At 42.1% G+C, this 14,973-nt stretch overlaps 1 protein-coding gene across 1 annotated transcript; it reads left to right on the top strand.

Annotated features, from left to right (window-relative positions):
• The first annotated feature begins 871 nt into the window (after window positions 1–871).
• On the top strand, window positions 872–7,557 carry LOC134633100 (neoverrucotoxin subunit alpha-like). Its single transcript, XM_063481957.2, has 3 exons — window positions 872–962; window positions 4,945–6,399; window positions 7,154–7,557. The coding sequence occupies exons 1-3, from the start codon at window positions 872–874 to the stop codon at window positions 7,555–7,557; spliced, it is 1,950 nt and encodes a 649-aa protein (XP_063338027.1).
• The last annotated feature ends 7,416 nt before the right edge of the window (window positions 7,558–14,973 follow it).

The following is a 14,973-nucleotide window of genomic DNA, read 5'->3' as shown; positions in this document are numbered from 1 at the left end:
GACTGAACTCAAGACACATAAGCTTAACACTTGGGACTGGAGGAATGAAACACAGACAAGACTCACAAACACAAGACAAGGCTAGACAAAAATATATGCGCTAAAATACATTTTAAAATATATTTATATATTTTGAAATGTATTTTAGCGCATATATTTTTTGGCCATTTTTGTATATTTTGAAATATATTTCAAAATATATTTATAATATATTTTGAAATGTATTTTAACGCATATAGTTTTTGGCCATTTTTTTATATTTTGAAATATATTTTGAAAAATATATATTTGAAATATATTTCAAAATGATTTAAGATTATTCAAAAATTGATATATTTAACCCTTCATATATTTCTAAGAAAACAAATGTAACAGCTGAAAAAAATCTTTATTTGATGTCTAAAACATACATATAGCATAAAAAATATAGGAAGGTTAGTCCTTACATTTTTATGAAATATAATTTATAGTCTGTATGTGTGTCAGATTCCGTTACAAAAAGAACTTGCACACTTCCTTTTATGGCTCAGGTGGTGAGTGAGAGGCGATGCTTGAGTCTAGAGGAAACGTGCTTGCCTGGGGGGGTGGGAGGCTCGAAACCACAAAGAGAGCAACGTCCACCAACCTGGGGATCATGCAGTAGATCAAATCATGAAAATATATATTGACATCCTTCAAAATGTCGCACATCTCTATTTATTCACTCTTTTTCATTTCATTTCATTTTTATTCTTTTTCTATTTTAAGAGAATTTTTCATTTTTTAAAACGCTTTCATAGATTTATGTGCAGTATCTTGTTTTGCTACGTTTACATCTTGTTTCTTGTTGTTCTTCTTTAAACCCATGTGTTGGATAATTCACATAGGAGCCATGGCCTCAGATATTATGGAGGTGGCTGCTCTGGGTCGACCTTTCACTTTAGGGATGCTCTACGATGCCCGGAGTGACAGACTTATCCCAGGTAAAATGAGACTTGCACAGTTGTTGTTCAAAGTGCCACCAACCAATTTGTTTTTATTTTTTGGTGCTGGTTTGGGCAAAGGTCACATTGTATTCACACTTATTTAAGAATGTCAACAGACAGTAAAGTACTCTGATGAATATGGCAGTAAACAGTGACTGAGGCACATGGCAGAACCAGCTGCACTTGATTGCAAAAAAGGAAAGGATGATGCTAAACTGGCATCATTTCTTTGGATGTGTTGGCGTTGGGTGAGTGGTGAAGGAGGAGCACAGTGCAGAGCAGCTAACACAATGCAAACATATTAGCATTCTTTTTCTTCCCGTTTCTATTACAGTGCACAATGGTGTTTTGCAAAGCTTGTCTCTGCAGCCTGTTTAATTATAAAACATTAGATAATAATTCATTTCATAGTGTTATCTTCACATGCTTTATCTAAAGCACACTCTCTGCTGACACCGGCTAATTATATTCATAGTATTCACTTATTGTGTCTTTAGACATTCGCTAGCTTAGCATAGCTATTAGCTTGTAGCCAAGTAACTAGCAGCATGGCTTCTTCACCATCACACACTTTACTGCACAGTGTGTCACATGTTTAGCTACTCCTCTGCGTCCTTTAGTAATAACAATACTTGTAATAAATGTAGCCTACTAGCTGAGGCCAGCATCAATGAACTGGAGGCCCAGCTGGTGAAGGCAGCTAAGCCATTTTACGATAAAATGTCCCACCCCCTCTGAGCCTGGTGCTGCTGGAGCTTTATTCTTGTTAAAAGTTTTTCCTTCCCACTCCTGCTCGCAGGAAGTCATATTATTGTTGAGGTTTTCTCTGTGTTTTTATTTTTTGTGGCCGTTTTCTGCCTTTATTCGATAGGGTACAGTGAAGAGTGACAGGAAAGCAGAGAGAGAGAGAGAGAGAGGAAGACATGTGGCAAAGGGCCGCAGGTCTGATTCAAACCCGGGCCGGACACTCTCAGCCACACAGCGTATTGGTCACCTGCTCATCCCAGTGAGCTAAACCAGCGCCCTTCTCTGTTTTCTTTGTGTTATTGTAGGGTCTTCACCTTACAATATAAAACGCCTTGAGGCAATTGCTGTGATTTGGTGCTATACAAATAATTTTTATAAGTACAGTCACTTCAGTTTTTTGTTCAGAATGAATTGGCTGAAATGTTAAAAATGGCAGCAATAGAAGAGTCAAACAGCACCTAGTGTAGCCCCATAATTCTTGTGGCAAAGAAAGATGGTCCTATATAGTTCTGTGTTGACTACCACAAGGTGATTGAATTGCCACAATTTTGTTCTTATCTCGCAATACTGGATAGCTCTCTGGCCTAAGTCGGCAGGTGACAGGTGTAAATGTGAAGATGTATAAGTAGAGAAAGTGAAGGCCAATAAGTTTAAATATCTGGGGTCTTCCATCAAAAGAAAGAAACAGTGCAAAACAGAGATGAAGAAGAGCATGCAGACAGGCGGGGTGGGTGGGGATGAGTGTCATTGCATCACCATTATCTCACGGTAAATGTCCTTGGTTATTTACTACAGGGGCCAACCAGAACTTACTGGTAAAACACTGCCATAGTTTGTGAATTATGGTTATATTAGGTACCTTTAAATATTTTGCTTTCCTTTTAACCAGTTTGTGGATATCATGTTTACAGGTGTCACATTGCGCAATGAAGTAATTCTACAATAAAAGACGAAAAGGAGTGTTAAACCTGGTAAGGACTTAAATTTCATAGCATCCGAATCCATGTCCACACTGCTGGATGTTGATGTTTAACCTGTGTGTAATTCTAGTTTGTCCTATTTAAAGAGTTTCAGTCAGGTTTCAGAGCCCATCACAGCACAGAAACCGCTTTAGTGAAGGTTACTGTCACGGCTGTGTGAAGGCAGGCAGGAATGATGGACCCAAGAGCAGGACTCACGGAGGCAAATGTGAACTCAAAACATTCAGCTTTATTGCGGGATTGCAGACAGAGCAGAAAACTAGCTAAACAGAGAAAGCAAATAAACTAACAGACAGGCAAGCGGGCAAACAGAACATACAGTGTAGAATGAGGGAAGACGTGACGATGAGCAGGGGAAGACGCAGACACTAAATACAAGAGGTGAACAGGACTAAGAGGAAACAGCAGGGAGACATGGCTGACACTGATTACACAGACGAGACGGAGAAGCACACAAAACTGAAAACATTGACATAAGACACAGACCTTCAAAGTAAAACAGGAAACTTAACACATATGCAAAGACACAGACTCAGAACTGACTGAACAGGAAAAGAGGGAGTACAGAACCGAAAGCTAACAAATAGCAAATCTTAACAAAAGACATAACCAGAATAAACAAAAACATAAGATAATATTAACAAACACAAAACACTGAGTCAACAGACTCAGGACCATGACAGTTACAAATGATCTTCTTATGGCCTCTGACAGTGGACTCATCTCTGTGCTTGTCCTGCTAGACCTCAGTGCAGCGTTCAATACTGTTGACCATAATATCCTATTAGCACGATTAGAGCACGCTGTAGGTATTACAGGTACTGCACTGCAGTGGTTTGTATCATATCTATCTAATAGACTCCAATTTGTTCATGTAAATGGAGAGTCCTCTCTATTTACATGAGGTTACCGTATATAAGGAGCACTGAAAATCCTTTGAATTTCTCTAAAATCCACAGTGCATCTTATGTATGAATTCTGGTTTTGCTGACTGACCTTGAACCGATTTTATGTGGTACACGGCGCTCAAAAATTTGTCAAAAAATATTTTAGTACGACTTTGGTAAGCTACGAAGCCGCACCGCTTGATGGATTGTCGGAGCATTACGGCTACCGTAGTCAGGAGCCTCGCGGAGTAATCTAGGTCCAAACTCCACTTAAGGTCCCAAAGTCAAACGAACACTGCAGCATCACTGAGAGTTAAAAACTGTCTAAATTCTTTCATCTTTAATAAAATGATCAGCGTTGCTGCTTTACCAGGTGTAACAATTAAGTTTACCATCCAGGCATCCATGAAAACAGAGTTAGAAGTTAGCAGGAAGTTAGCTGGAAGTTAGCTCGCTAGCTTCCACCTAAACATGATATAGCATGTTCTGACTGAGAGATTTCTGAAAAATTCAAACGTACAGCTCTGCTATCACTTCCAACATAAATGAAGACAGAAAACTAAACAGCAGTGACATTTGTAAGGTTACTGAAGTTGGACTAGCTGGTATATAATGATGTGCTACGTGATCGCTAGCTACACAGCTATGTTAGCATAACATAAACACAGTGAAGCTGGAGGATGAACGCTAACTTTTTTCCACTCGATAAAAGTTAACATGAGGGTTCCTGATGGTTAGAGACAAATGCAATCGCATGGCAGGATGCTATAAACGGACCAAACTTCAGTCAGGAGAACAACTGAGATAATCCATCCACAATACGAGGTTAGTCATTAATATACTGCAACAACATGGGAATAGAGCAGCTGACAGAGAATTCAACATTAATGAATCAATGGTATGGAAGTAAAGTTTGACTTATCTGACTGTGTTTTTTTGTTTTTTTACTTAATGTGCCTTATAATCCTGAAAGTATGGTAATTATGGAGTACAACAGGGTTCAGTGCTAGGACCAATTCTGTTTACATTATACATGCTTCCCTTAGGCAGTATCATTAGAAGACATAGCATACATTTACACTGCTATGCAAATGACACCCAGCTCTATCTGTCCATGAAGCCAGATAACACACACCAATTATTTAAACTGCAGGAATGTCTTAAAGACATAAAGACCTGGATGACCTCTAATTTTCTCCTTCTAAATTCAGATAAAACTGAATTTATCTCATTAAAGAAACACAAAGATGTCTATATGTAAATAAAATGTACTGCATAAAGTAAAATCTAGATGACCTACATACGCTACATTTCAATGGACTTTGTTTTTGCTTTTAACCAGTTTGTGGATCTCATTTCTCAAAGGTGTCACACTGTGGGATGCTCAAGATCTGCAGGAAAACTCAGTGGAGAATGATCAGCACAGCAGTGAGTTTGAAGTCAGTGCAACAGATTCTGTCGACAAAAAGTCGTCACTGCTGGACATTGATGCTTCCTTGAAGGCCAGTTTCATGAGTGGCCTTATTAATGTTGGAGGATCTGCCAAGTATCTGAATGACAAGAAGAAATCTCACCATCAGACTCGAGTCACCCTTCAGTACAAAGCTACCACCAAATTCAAACAGCTGATGTTGACTCCTGATGAAACCAAGAACACTCAAGAAGCAGAAAATGTGAAGAATTTGGCGACACATGTAGTCACAGGAATCCTTTATGGAGCAAATGCTTTCTTTGTGTTTGACAGTGAGAAGTTAGATCCTAAAAACATTCAGGACATCAAGGGAACCATGCAAACGGTGATAAAGAAGATCCCCTCATTTAATGTTGACGGGAAAGTTGACATCAAGCTGAGTGATGAAGAAAAAGCTGTGACGGATAAATTCACCTGCAAGTTCTATGGAGACTTCATTCTTCAAAGCAACCCTGGAACATTTGAAGATGCAGTGAAGACATACATCCAACTTCCAAAACTACTGGGAGAAAACAGAGAAAACTGTGTTCCACTGAAGGTCACACTGATGCCTCTGAAGATTTTAAATCCAGAAGCTGCTGAGATGATGACTGGTATCAGTGTTGGACTTGTTAGAAAGGCTCAAGATGCTCTGAAGGACCTCTATAATCTGGAAATAAGATGCAATGATCTGCTGGAGGACAGAGTGGGGAGAAGCTTTCCACAGATACAAGAAAAGTTGAGCAGATTCAAGAAGCTCTGTGAGTATTTCAGATCTTCACTCCAGGAAACAATGGCCAAGAAACTTCCCTCTATCAGGGCAGGTGAGGAAGATGAGCAGGAATTAGTGAAAGTGTTTGATGACAGAGACAAGTCACCGTTCAGTCAGGAGAGATTAACCAAGTGGATCAAAGATGAAGAGAGAGAAGTCACCCTCATCAGGTACTTTGTAGACATGATGGAGGGAGCAAAGATCATCTCAGATCAGTCTGAGCTGGACAGAGAGGTGTTTAAACCAGGAGTAGAGGAAGTTCTCTGCTTTGTTTTCACCTCCCTGAAATCCACTGACCCATATCTGCAGAACATGTCTGACTACTTGGAGAAAAAGAAACTGGAAGGTACTGATGGTAACACTCCACCTACCCAGGACCAATGGTACTTCTCAGATGAAGTTAGAGCCAAAATGAAAGAAAAGGCAGAAGCTGTGAAGAACTGCAGCAGACTGTTTATAACAGCCACTGAAAATGACAAATACAAAGGAGCAACTATCTACCACTACAGGAACACAAACCTGGTCACTGAAGATTTCTCACGTTTCATTGATGTGACTAATGTGAAAAACATAACTAACAGAGGAGTCCTGATGTGGTGTAAGTACTTAGGAATAAAGAGTATTATTTTTGTTAAGATTAGTTGAACTGTTTAACATGAAATTATTGTCATTTTTTTAAATACACTGCAGAATAGATACCAGTATGACTTCCTTCATAAAATCATACTGGTTGCTGTAATTGTTCCTCTTAAAACTGCCCAAAAAGATTTGCATTCTGAAAATAATTCAAATGTCTCAAATTTCTCTTCTTTAGGTTAAATTTGTCTTTGAGTAAAAATTTGGGTCCAGCATGTTTCATGCAGACCCAAAGAGTTTTTCTATTTCAGAAGGTGGTGGTGTCGATAATCCACCAGACAAATCTTAGACACAAATTTAGTAAATGCAGAAAAATAATGTAGGTGAAGAACAATGACCTGCAGATTGTATCCATGTCACTGTATGGAGCAGCATGGACAGGAGCTATTAAAGCAGTGCTGTCAGTGGATCAGTCTGATTGGTTTAGGTTCTTAAACACGTTGTTGCATTTATTAACAACAGTAACTTTCTGTTAATAAAGCCTTTTAATGTTTAGGCTGAACTGTGATTCTGATCAGGTCTCAAAGGCAGCACAGTGTGAAACACAGAATCAGAGAAACACGCAGATAAAATCCATCATCATAATCAAACTCAGACAAGCTGAGGTTTGAGGACAGAGATCTGACGTGTTAAAAACAGACTGCAGATCTGCAATGGACAGATTAACAAGGAGTCAGTGACATCATCATGAATAATGGTCTCGTTCTCTCCATCAGATGCCTGCAAGCTCCTCCTGGATCCAAACACAGTAAACAACAACCTCATCCTGTCTGAAGGAAACAAGAAGGTGACACATGGAGAGTGTCAGTCGTATCCCGACCATCCTGAGAGATTTGAAGTTTGGCCTAACATTCTGTGCAGAGAGGCTCTGACTGGGCGCCATTACTGGGAGGTAGAACTGAAAATGAACAAAGGTGCAGATGCTGCTGCTGCTGTTTGCTACGGAAAAGTACAGAGGAAAGGGAATGGTGTAATGTCTGGGTTTGGTTGGAATAACATCTCCTGGTCTTTGGGCTTTAAATGGGACCCAGACCCAACTTTCTATGCAGAGCATGATAGTAAGACCACTTATAAGTGTGGAGGCCTATCTCCCCTCACCACACTCCCTGCCGGTAACTGATGCCCTCAGGGGTCGGTGCATTGGTGGTTCTTGGTGTCCGGGGCTGGGCGCTCAGGTATGCACCAGCTCACTCCCGGTGGCTACTTGGCGGGGCCTGGTGCCTGTCGCTCGGTCAGGCCTCTTCCGGGGCAAAGGGGGCCCTCGGGCCTCCGGCCTCGGGGCCTGCGACTCGGTCCTCTCTGGCACAGCTGGCTGCCGGCAGAGCTGGCGGGCACGCCGGTGCAGCCCCCTCTGGCTTCTGCTCCGTGGCTACTGGGTGACCCCTCGTCTGGGGAGCTCCCCAGCCCTTCCCAGGAGGGTGGCACGGATGCCCCTCCGGTGGTACTCCTTGGACTCCCACACTCTGGGGCCTCTGGATGTCTGGAGCCTGGATCTCCTCCATGCCTGCTTCATGCCCTGGGGGACGGGGCTATGGCCCTCCACACCCTCTAGCAGACCATTACATGGGGAAACCTTTTGTATACAAGCGCGCTGATCCACACAGGTGTGCACACGGGTGTTCACTGTTCGTAGACATAAACTACACCTTTCTTAGCTGCTACTTCAAAGCACATTGTGCGATGTCTGTCCTGCGTGCTGCACAACAACATTCAATATTTAGTATTTACTGCTGTTCACACTTAGCTAGATTAACGTGATGGTGTTGTGTTTAGTATGTTGCTTTGTTTTGTTTTGTTTTGGGGTTTTTTTGCTTGTTTTCTCTTCTTTTTCTCTCAACAGGTGATCCAGGAGATTTTTTTTTCTCTCTTTGTCTTTGTAAGTGCCCTTTCTCACTGTCCCTTTTCCCTTCTGTTTTTCTTTTCCTTCCTCTCTTTCTTTCTCCCTTTTCTATCCCCCAATCATGTCTGTCCCATCTGTAACAACTGAAAATAAAATAAATAATAACAACAAAGTTTGATCAAATGGACCAATACGGCAATGCCATGATGATCCATTTGGCAAAATAAATCCATTTGGTATCCTTGTTGGTCTTTAGACAACAATTCTGACGGCTAAAGAACCAAATGGGACAGACAAAAAAAAAAAAAAAGAAAAAAAAGAAAAAGGAATAACATCTCCTGGTCTTTGGGCTTTAAATGGGACCCAGACCCAACTTTCTATGCAGAGCATGATAGTAAGACCACTTATCACCCACTTCTACCTTCTGGCTGCCCCCGACTGGGAGTGTTTCTGGATTGGCCTGCAGGGACTCTGTCCTACTACACAGTCTCATTTAATAAACTGAGTCACATTCACACCTTCAGGACCAAGTTCTCTGAGTCTGTTTTTCCAGCCTTCAAGGCCTGGACTAAAAACAGCTCCGTGTTGCTCTGTCTGTAAACTTGATGACACATTATTTAGTTTAATTCAGTTCAGCTTTTTACACCAGAGCTGTGTTAATGTGCCATCATGTCGGTCATATGTAGTTATTTAATATATGACAACCAATCAGCCTGTATGATCACAGCTAAAGGACACTTAGAGCATCTTTTCCTGAAATTAAAAGATTGTTTTTGCTAGATATATTTGGAGTTGTGTTCACATAAATGGGGCCTCACATTAAGGCCTCACCTGCACACTTCCATGGTTTCCATGGTTTCCTGCATGAAGCAGTATTGTGTTGTTTGACCCTCAGATTGATTGAAGTGATCCTTTTCTCTGTTTTTGCCATTTATGCTTTCTTTGATCCTGCAGTTTAATCCTGATTAAAGTCTTTAAATACTTCATGATTTGTTAATCCAATCCAGGGGGTGTCCAAATTCAGAGGCTGCATCCTCCTGAGGACGCATATGAAGGCCGATTACGTCACAGCGACGCAACGAAGGCTGTCCAAATTCGTAGACTCCGACAAATGCAGCCGACAAATGCGTCCTTCATTTCCCCAGATTTGAAGGATGTGTCGGGTGTATCCTTCGTGGCCCACCATATCCCAGAATTCATAGCGTCGCTCAACCAATTCCAGTTTCCAACAATGGCGGCCGCTACTTAGTTTTAATATTACTCTTATTGCTCTTTCTGGGTCACAAAATAAACTTTTAACATATTTTCAGGCGAGAATGTGGCTGTGTAAACTTCAAATATCTGCTCGGTTTATGAAGACATCACATATTTTCAAAAGCGCTCCGACGTTTTCGGAGACGTCTGTTACCCATCAGCTCGATAGCTAGCCGGGGCGATAACAGCGAACCCCCGGCACATCGTTTTCAAACCCCCTGCGGTCTTTCGCTACTCAGGTTAAACATGATATATAAGTCAGTTACATAACTTAAAAATGTTATTACTTAGCTTTTTTCAGTGTTTTATTTGTTCCTGAGTAAATCGGTTTGGCTGAGATTAAAGCTATAGTTTTCACACAGCTGAATAAACGTCAAACAGAAAAGTGATTAAACAGAAGTGTGAGACGTTCGAGAATTTACTCGAGTGTCCTGTTGTATTTTAGATACAAAGAGCAGACGGCTGAGTTTATTAAACTGCACCGAGACAGCGGTGACGCAACACTGAAGGCTAGACCGTCCAATTTCACAGCCGCTCACTTCCGGCCTACCCAGCCTTTGGAGGACCCGGCCCACAAAGACCGCGAAGGCCAGGTCCTCAGGACGATGCAGCCTATGAATTTGGACACCCCTTCAGTGTGTGTGTGTAAGTATGTCTGGACTGTGTTTCGTGTGTGCGTTCTGTACCTTTAAGAGTCTGCAGGTACTCCTTCTGATTGGGTGAGCTGTTTTTGGCTGGTTTTGACTGATTGGCTGCTGATTGGCCCACTATCAACTGGCCAGTTGTCTTCAGCAGCTGTTCCCCTGGCAGCAACTGACAACAACACCTATCCTCAGCCTCCAAACTCGTAGTATTTAATCCTGTGTGTATGTGTGTCCTGAGAACAACTAGGTTTTGTATATAGTATTGTAAAAAGTTGTGTACTCTTGTAAATATCACTGGAGCAGAAGGGGTGAACTGCCTATTTACTTTTGTACAGTTTCTAGTGATGGCCAAATGAAGCTTTCTGAAGCTTGTATTAAAAAAATGTTCATTACTCAAAGCTTTGCAACACAGTCCTCTCTTGTGACAGCTGATGGCCAGATGAATGTACAGCTTAAAATTAACTGCTTCATTATGATTATCTAAGGAGCAGTTGGTGGAGAGTCTCCACCAACTGCTCTTAGAACTGAAGAAGCTTCTCCCCATACTTGCGTGGGTTCTCTCTGGGTAGTCTGGCTTCCTCCCACAGTCCAAAGACATGCAGTTAGTGGTGTTAGGTTAACTGATGATTCTAAACTGCCCATAAGTGTGAATGGTTGTCTGTCTCTCTCTGTTAGCCTTGTGCTTGGTGACCTGTCAATGCTGTGCCCCACCTCTCACCTTATGACAGTTGGAATAGGCTCTAACCACCTCTGCAACCCTGATAAGGATAAGAGGATGGATGGATGGAGTGGCAGCTATGTGAAATTTGTTATAAATACATGTAATTGGAGGAAAAAAGGCTTTCTGCTAACATTAAGTACTTTTGTTTCACTTAGGTAAATTGCATGGATTGGCTCAAATCAGTTAAATTAAGTTGGACTCAACTGCATTAAGTTGGAATAACAGAATTCCATACACTGAAGCAATTTAATCACGTTTCCATTATTTTTTTATCTTCATTCAAATAGTTATTTTTTGAGTGTGGAACATGCTGACTGTGGCATTCATCCAGTCAAGAAATGGGCAAATGTGAACAGTACTCTTGAGCCAAATTTGTTTATATTTTGCTAGGAAAATGGAGAAGTAATTTACTGAGACAGTTAGGCACGCATACAATATATATAGCAGAAATAAGGAGAACGACAAGAAATTCTGGCTCCTTAGAAGCAACATATGAAGAAATAGGGAGTGGCTTAGGACTTTTGCACAATACTGCATCTCTTAACACTTACAATGAGATTATAAACTTTCCATGAACTTGTAATGTTTCTTCATTTTTCATGTTCCTAAGAAAACATATCTATCTATCTCTCCCTCTCTCTCACTATATATATATATATATATATATATATATATATATATATATATATATATATATATATATATACGTATAGTCTCTAGCTGTAAGAGCAGTCCCTTCTTTCGAATGTTGGAACACTGAACTACTAGTTGTTTCGCCGTCATTGTGGATGTTGGGTATATATGTTGGGTACCCTATATATATATATATATATATATATATATATATATATATATATATATATATATATATACATATATATACACACACATATGCATATATACACACATATGCATATATACACATGCATATATATATATATATATATATATATATATATATATATATATATCAACAAGGTCCGCGTCAGGTGTTGAGGAACCAGGGCACCCTGATGACAAGTGGGCTACTGGAACAAGAAGGCATCGGTGGGCAAGAGACGAAAACAGGGCGTTGTTGGAATTCTACTATGCAAGTAACCCTGGCGGAAGGGGTTACATGAATAGGATGAGGGACCTATGGATTCTTCGATACCCAACATCCACAATGACGGCGAAACAACTAGTAGCTCAGTGTTCCAACATTTGAAAGAAGGGACTGCTCTCACAGCTAGAGATTGACGAGGTACAACATAAATGCTACGGCAAGGAGGAGTCAGGACGCCAGGTCAGGGGGGAGATATCATCACCCCCACCCGAGATTGGGTACATAGCCCCAAGTGCGATAGGAGAAGGATCGTTGAGTGCGAGAGGAACTGACCTGACCTCATGGCCAAGCTTGAAACCTGGATCCCCCGTAGCCGGTTACCAAGATTACGTGAAGTATAGGGGTGCAACGATACACAAAATTCACGGTTCGGTTCGGTTCAATACTTTGGTGTCACGGTTCGATATTTTTTCGATACAAAAAAATGTTCATGCCTTTTTAATTTGTCATTTATTAAAATTATAAATATATATTTTAACTCAAAAGTACAGTTTTTAAATTTAATGTTGCTGAAATGACAAAGTAATAAAAAAATAAATATCTGATCGAGAAATCCCTCATCTTTGGAAAAGAGAGTTTATTACAGAGAAATGGCTCTTTCCAAAATAAAAGCTATACTATACGCTTCTTCTGGGGTATACTTTCAGCAGCATATTAAACATATCAGGTCCCCATAAGGAGAATCATGTGCTAACGGCTGTCTAAATGACTCGGGTAAAGTCTGTAGCATGCGTGCTTGTTGTTTTTGTCTGCTTCCACTTGTCTTTGCACTAGGATGATGTCGGAGTAAATGTGCAGTCATATTCATTGTGTTCCCACTAGTGCTGTCAGCGTTAATCTGAAATGACGTTAACGCCACAACACGGCAAATCTCCGTTAACGAGCTACCGCGGATCGCCCCGTGCGTGGGGCTGGACAGCGTCAACACGTTAACGAGCAAACTGCACTAACGCAGTAGTTCCCACCAATGTAATTGAACACTGCGTGGCACATCCGACATACTGTTTTACTTTTGTCCATGATGCGCTTACCTTCAGGGTCATACTTCACATGAAGACCAAAATAGTTCCAAAGGCCAGATCTGAATGAGGGTGGGGGAGGTTCAATTTACCATGTTGCAACGAGCTAAGCTTCTGTCTTGCTAGCTTGCGCTGTGCTCAGTGGATCTGCGCTCGACAGTGCAGCCTAGGCGGAGTAGTCGAACGCAGATCCACTGAGCTCTCAACACAGACAGCATCGTCAGAAGAAAAGTTGATAAAATAAATTAAAAATCTTGTATTGATCGATACACATGCGTACCGAACCGAAAGCACTGTATCGAACGGTTCAATATCGATACGAGTATCGTTGCACCCCTAGTGAAGTACCCTCAGAAGGTCTGCTAGATGATGTTAATGCAGCACTACGGATGATACCTACAACCACGATTACCGACACTAACAAGCTGATCTACAATACGGCAGCAGTGATCAGTGAGATGCTTGGCTACAAGTTGAACAGCCACAAGGGGCAGTACCCTCCATGGAGAAGGAGGCTAGAGGCTAAGATCAAAGTAGCACGAAGGGAGGTTAGCCAACTAACGGAGTTGCAGAAAGGCGCGACAAAGAAGGTGCATAAGAAATACAGCAAGCTGTCCATACCTGAGGCCTTGGAAACTGCCAAGCAAAGACTCACAACCTTGGCCAGCCGCTTGAGAAGGTACACCAGAGAGATAGAAGGCAGGAGAATAAACCAGCTGTTCTCCACAGAACCAGCAAAGGTGTACTCTCAGTGGCAAGGGAACAATAAGAGAACAGCACCACCAAGGCTGGAGACGGAGCAATACTGGAAGAGCCTATGGGAGAAGGATGCAACCCATAACGGCAATGCTCAGTGGCTAGTGGATCTGAGGGCAGACCATAGCGACCTCCCTGAACAGGGTCCAGTAACCATCACAGTGGCAGACATCCAAGAAAGGGTCTCCAGTATGAAGAGTTGGACAGCACCAGGGCGAAGAAGCTGACTGCACTCCACGAGCGTCTGGCAGCACAAATGAACCAGCTGCTAGTTAATGAGAGACACCCGGAATGGCTAACCGAAGGTCGGACGGTCCTGATCCCCAAGGACCCCAAGAAGGGGACCGGTTCCATCCAACTACCGACCAATAACCTGCCTCAGTACTACATGACTCAATGCCCCACAGCTGGATACTGGAATTGTACAAGATCAACAGGACCCTAAGAGCCTTCATCAGGAACTCAATGGGGATGTGGCGTACAACACTAGAGGCCAACTCCAAAACCATAGCACAAGTCACCATCAAGTGCGGGATCTACCAAGGAGATGCTCTGTCCCCACTGCTGTTCTGCATAGGCCTGAACCCCCTCAGTGAGATCATTAACAAGACTGGCTACGGATACCGACTACGAAACGGAGCGGTTGTCAGCCACCTCCTGTACATGGATGACATCAAGCTGTATGCCAAGAGTGAACGAGACATCGATTCACTGATACACACTACCAGGATATACAGCAATGACATTGGAATGTCGTTCGGACTGGAGAAGTGTAGTCGGATGGTAACAAAGAGAGGGAAGGTAGTCAGAACTGAGGGGATCGAGCTACCAGAAGGCAACATTGCAGACATAGAGGACAGTTACAAGTACCTGGGGATCCCACAGGCAAATGGGAACCATGAAGAGGCCGCTAGGAAAGCTGCAACCACCAAGTACCTGCAGAGGGTCAGGCAAGTCCTGAGGAGTCAGCTGAACTGTAAGAACAAGATCCGGGCCATCAACACCTACGCCCTGCCCGTGATCAGGTACCCTGCTGGGGTAATAGGCTGGCACTGAGCACAAGATCCATAGAGGCTCTGGTCTATCACACCAGGCAAGACCCCAGGTGCAGGCTGTGTAAAGATGCCCCTGAGACAATCCAGCACATAACAGCAGGGTGCAAGATGCTAGCAGGCAAGGCATACATGGAGCGCCATA

The sequence above is a fragment of the Pelmatolapia mariae genome, linkage group LG8 (assembly GCF_036321145.2).
Source record: "Pelmatolapia mariae isolate MD_Pm_ZW linkage group LG8, Pm_UMD_F_2, whole genome shotgun sequence".
In the NCBI taxonomy this organism is placed as follows: domain Eukaryota; kingdom Metazoa; phylum Chordata; class Actinopteri; order Cichliformes; family Cichlidae; genus Pelmatolapia; species Pelmatolapia mariae.
Note: the sequence above shows the minus strand (reverse complement) of the source record. Positions and strands in the feature narration are given on the sequence as shown.

Excerpts from the sequence above, each read along its gene's own strand:
- LOC134633100 (XM_063481957.2), top strand. The coding sequence starts at position 872 with ATGGCCTCAGATATTATGGAGGTGGCTGCTCTGGGTCGACCTTTCACT. Across the intron at positions 963-4,944 it reads GAGTGACAGACTTATCCCAG|GTGTCACACTGTGGGATGCT; the intron begins GTAAAATGAGAC and ends CATTTCTCAAAG. Across the intron at positions 6,400-7,153 it reads CAGAGGAGTCCTGATGTGGT|ATGCCTGCAAGCTCCTCCTG; the intron begins GTAAGTACTTAG and ends TCTCTCCATCAG.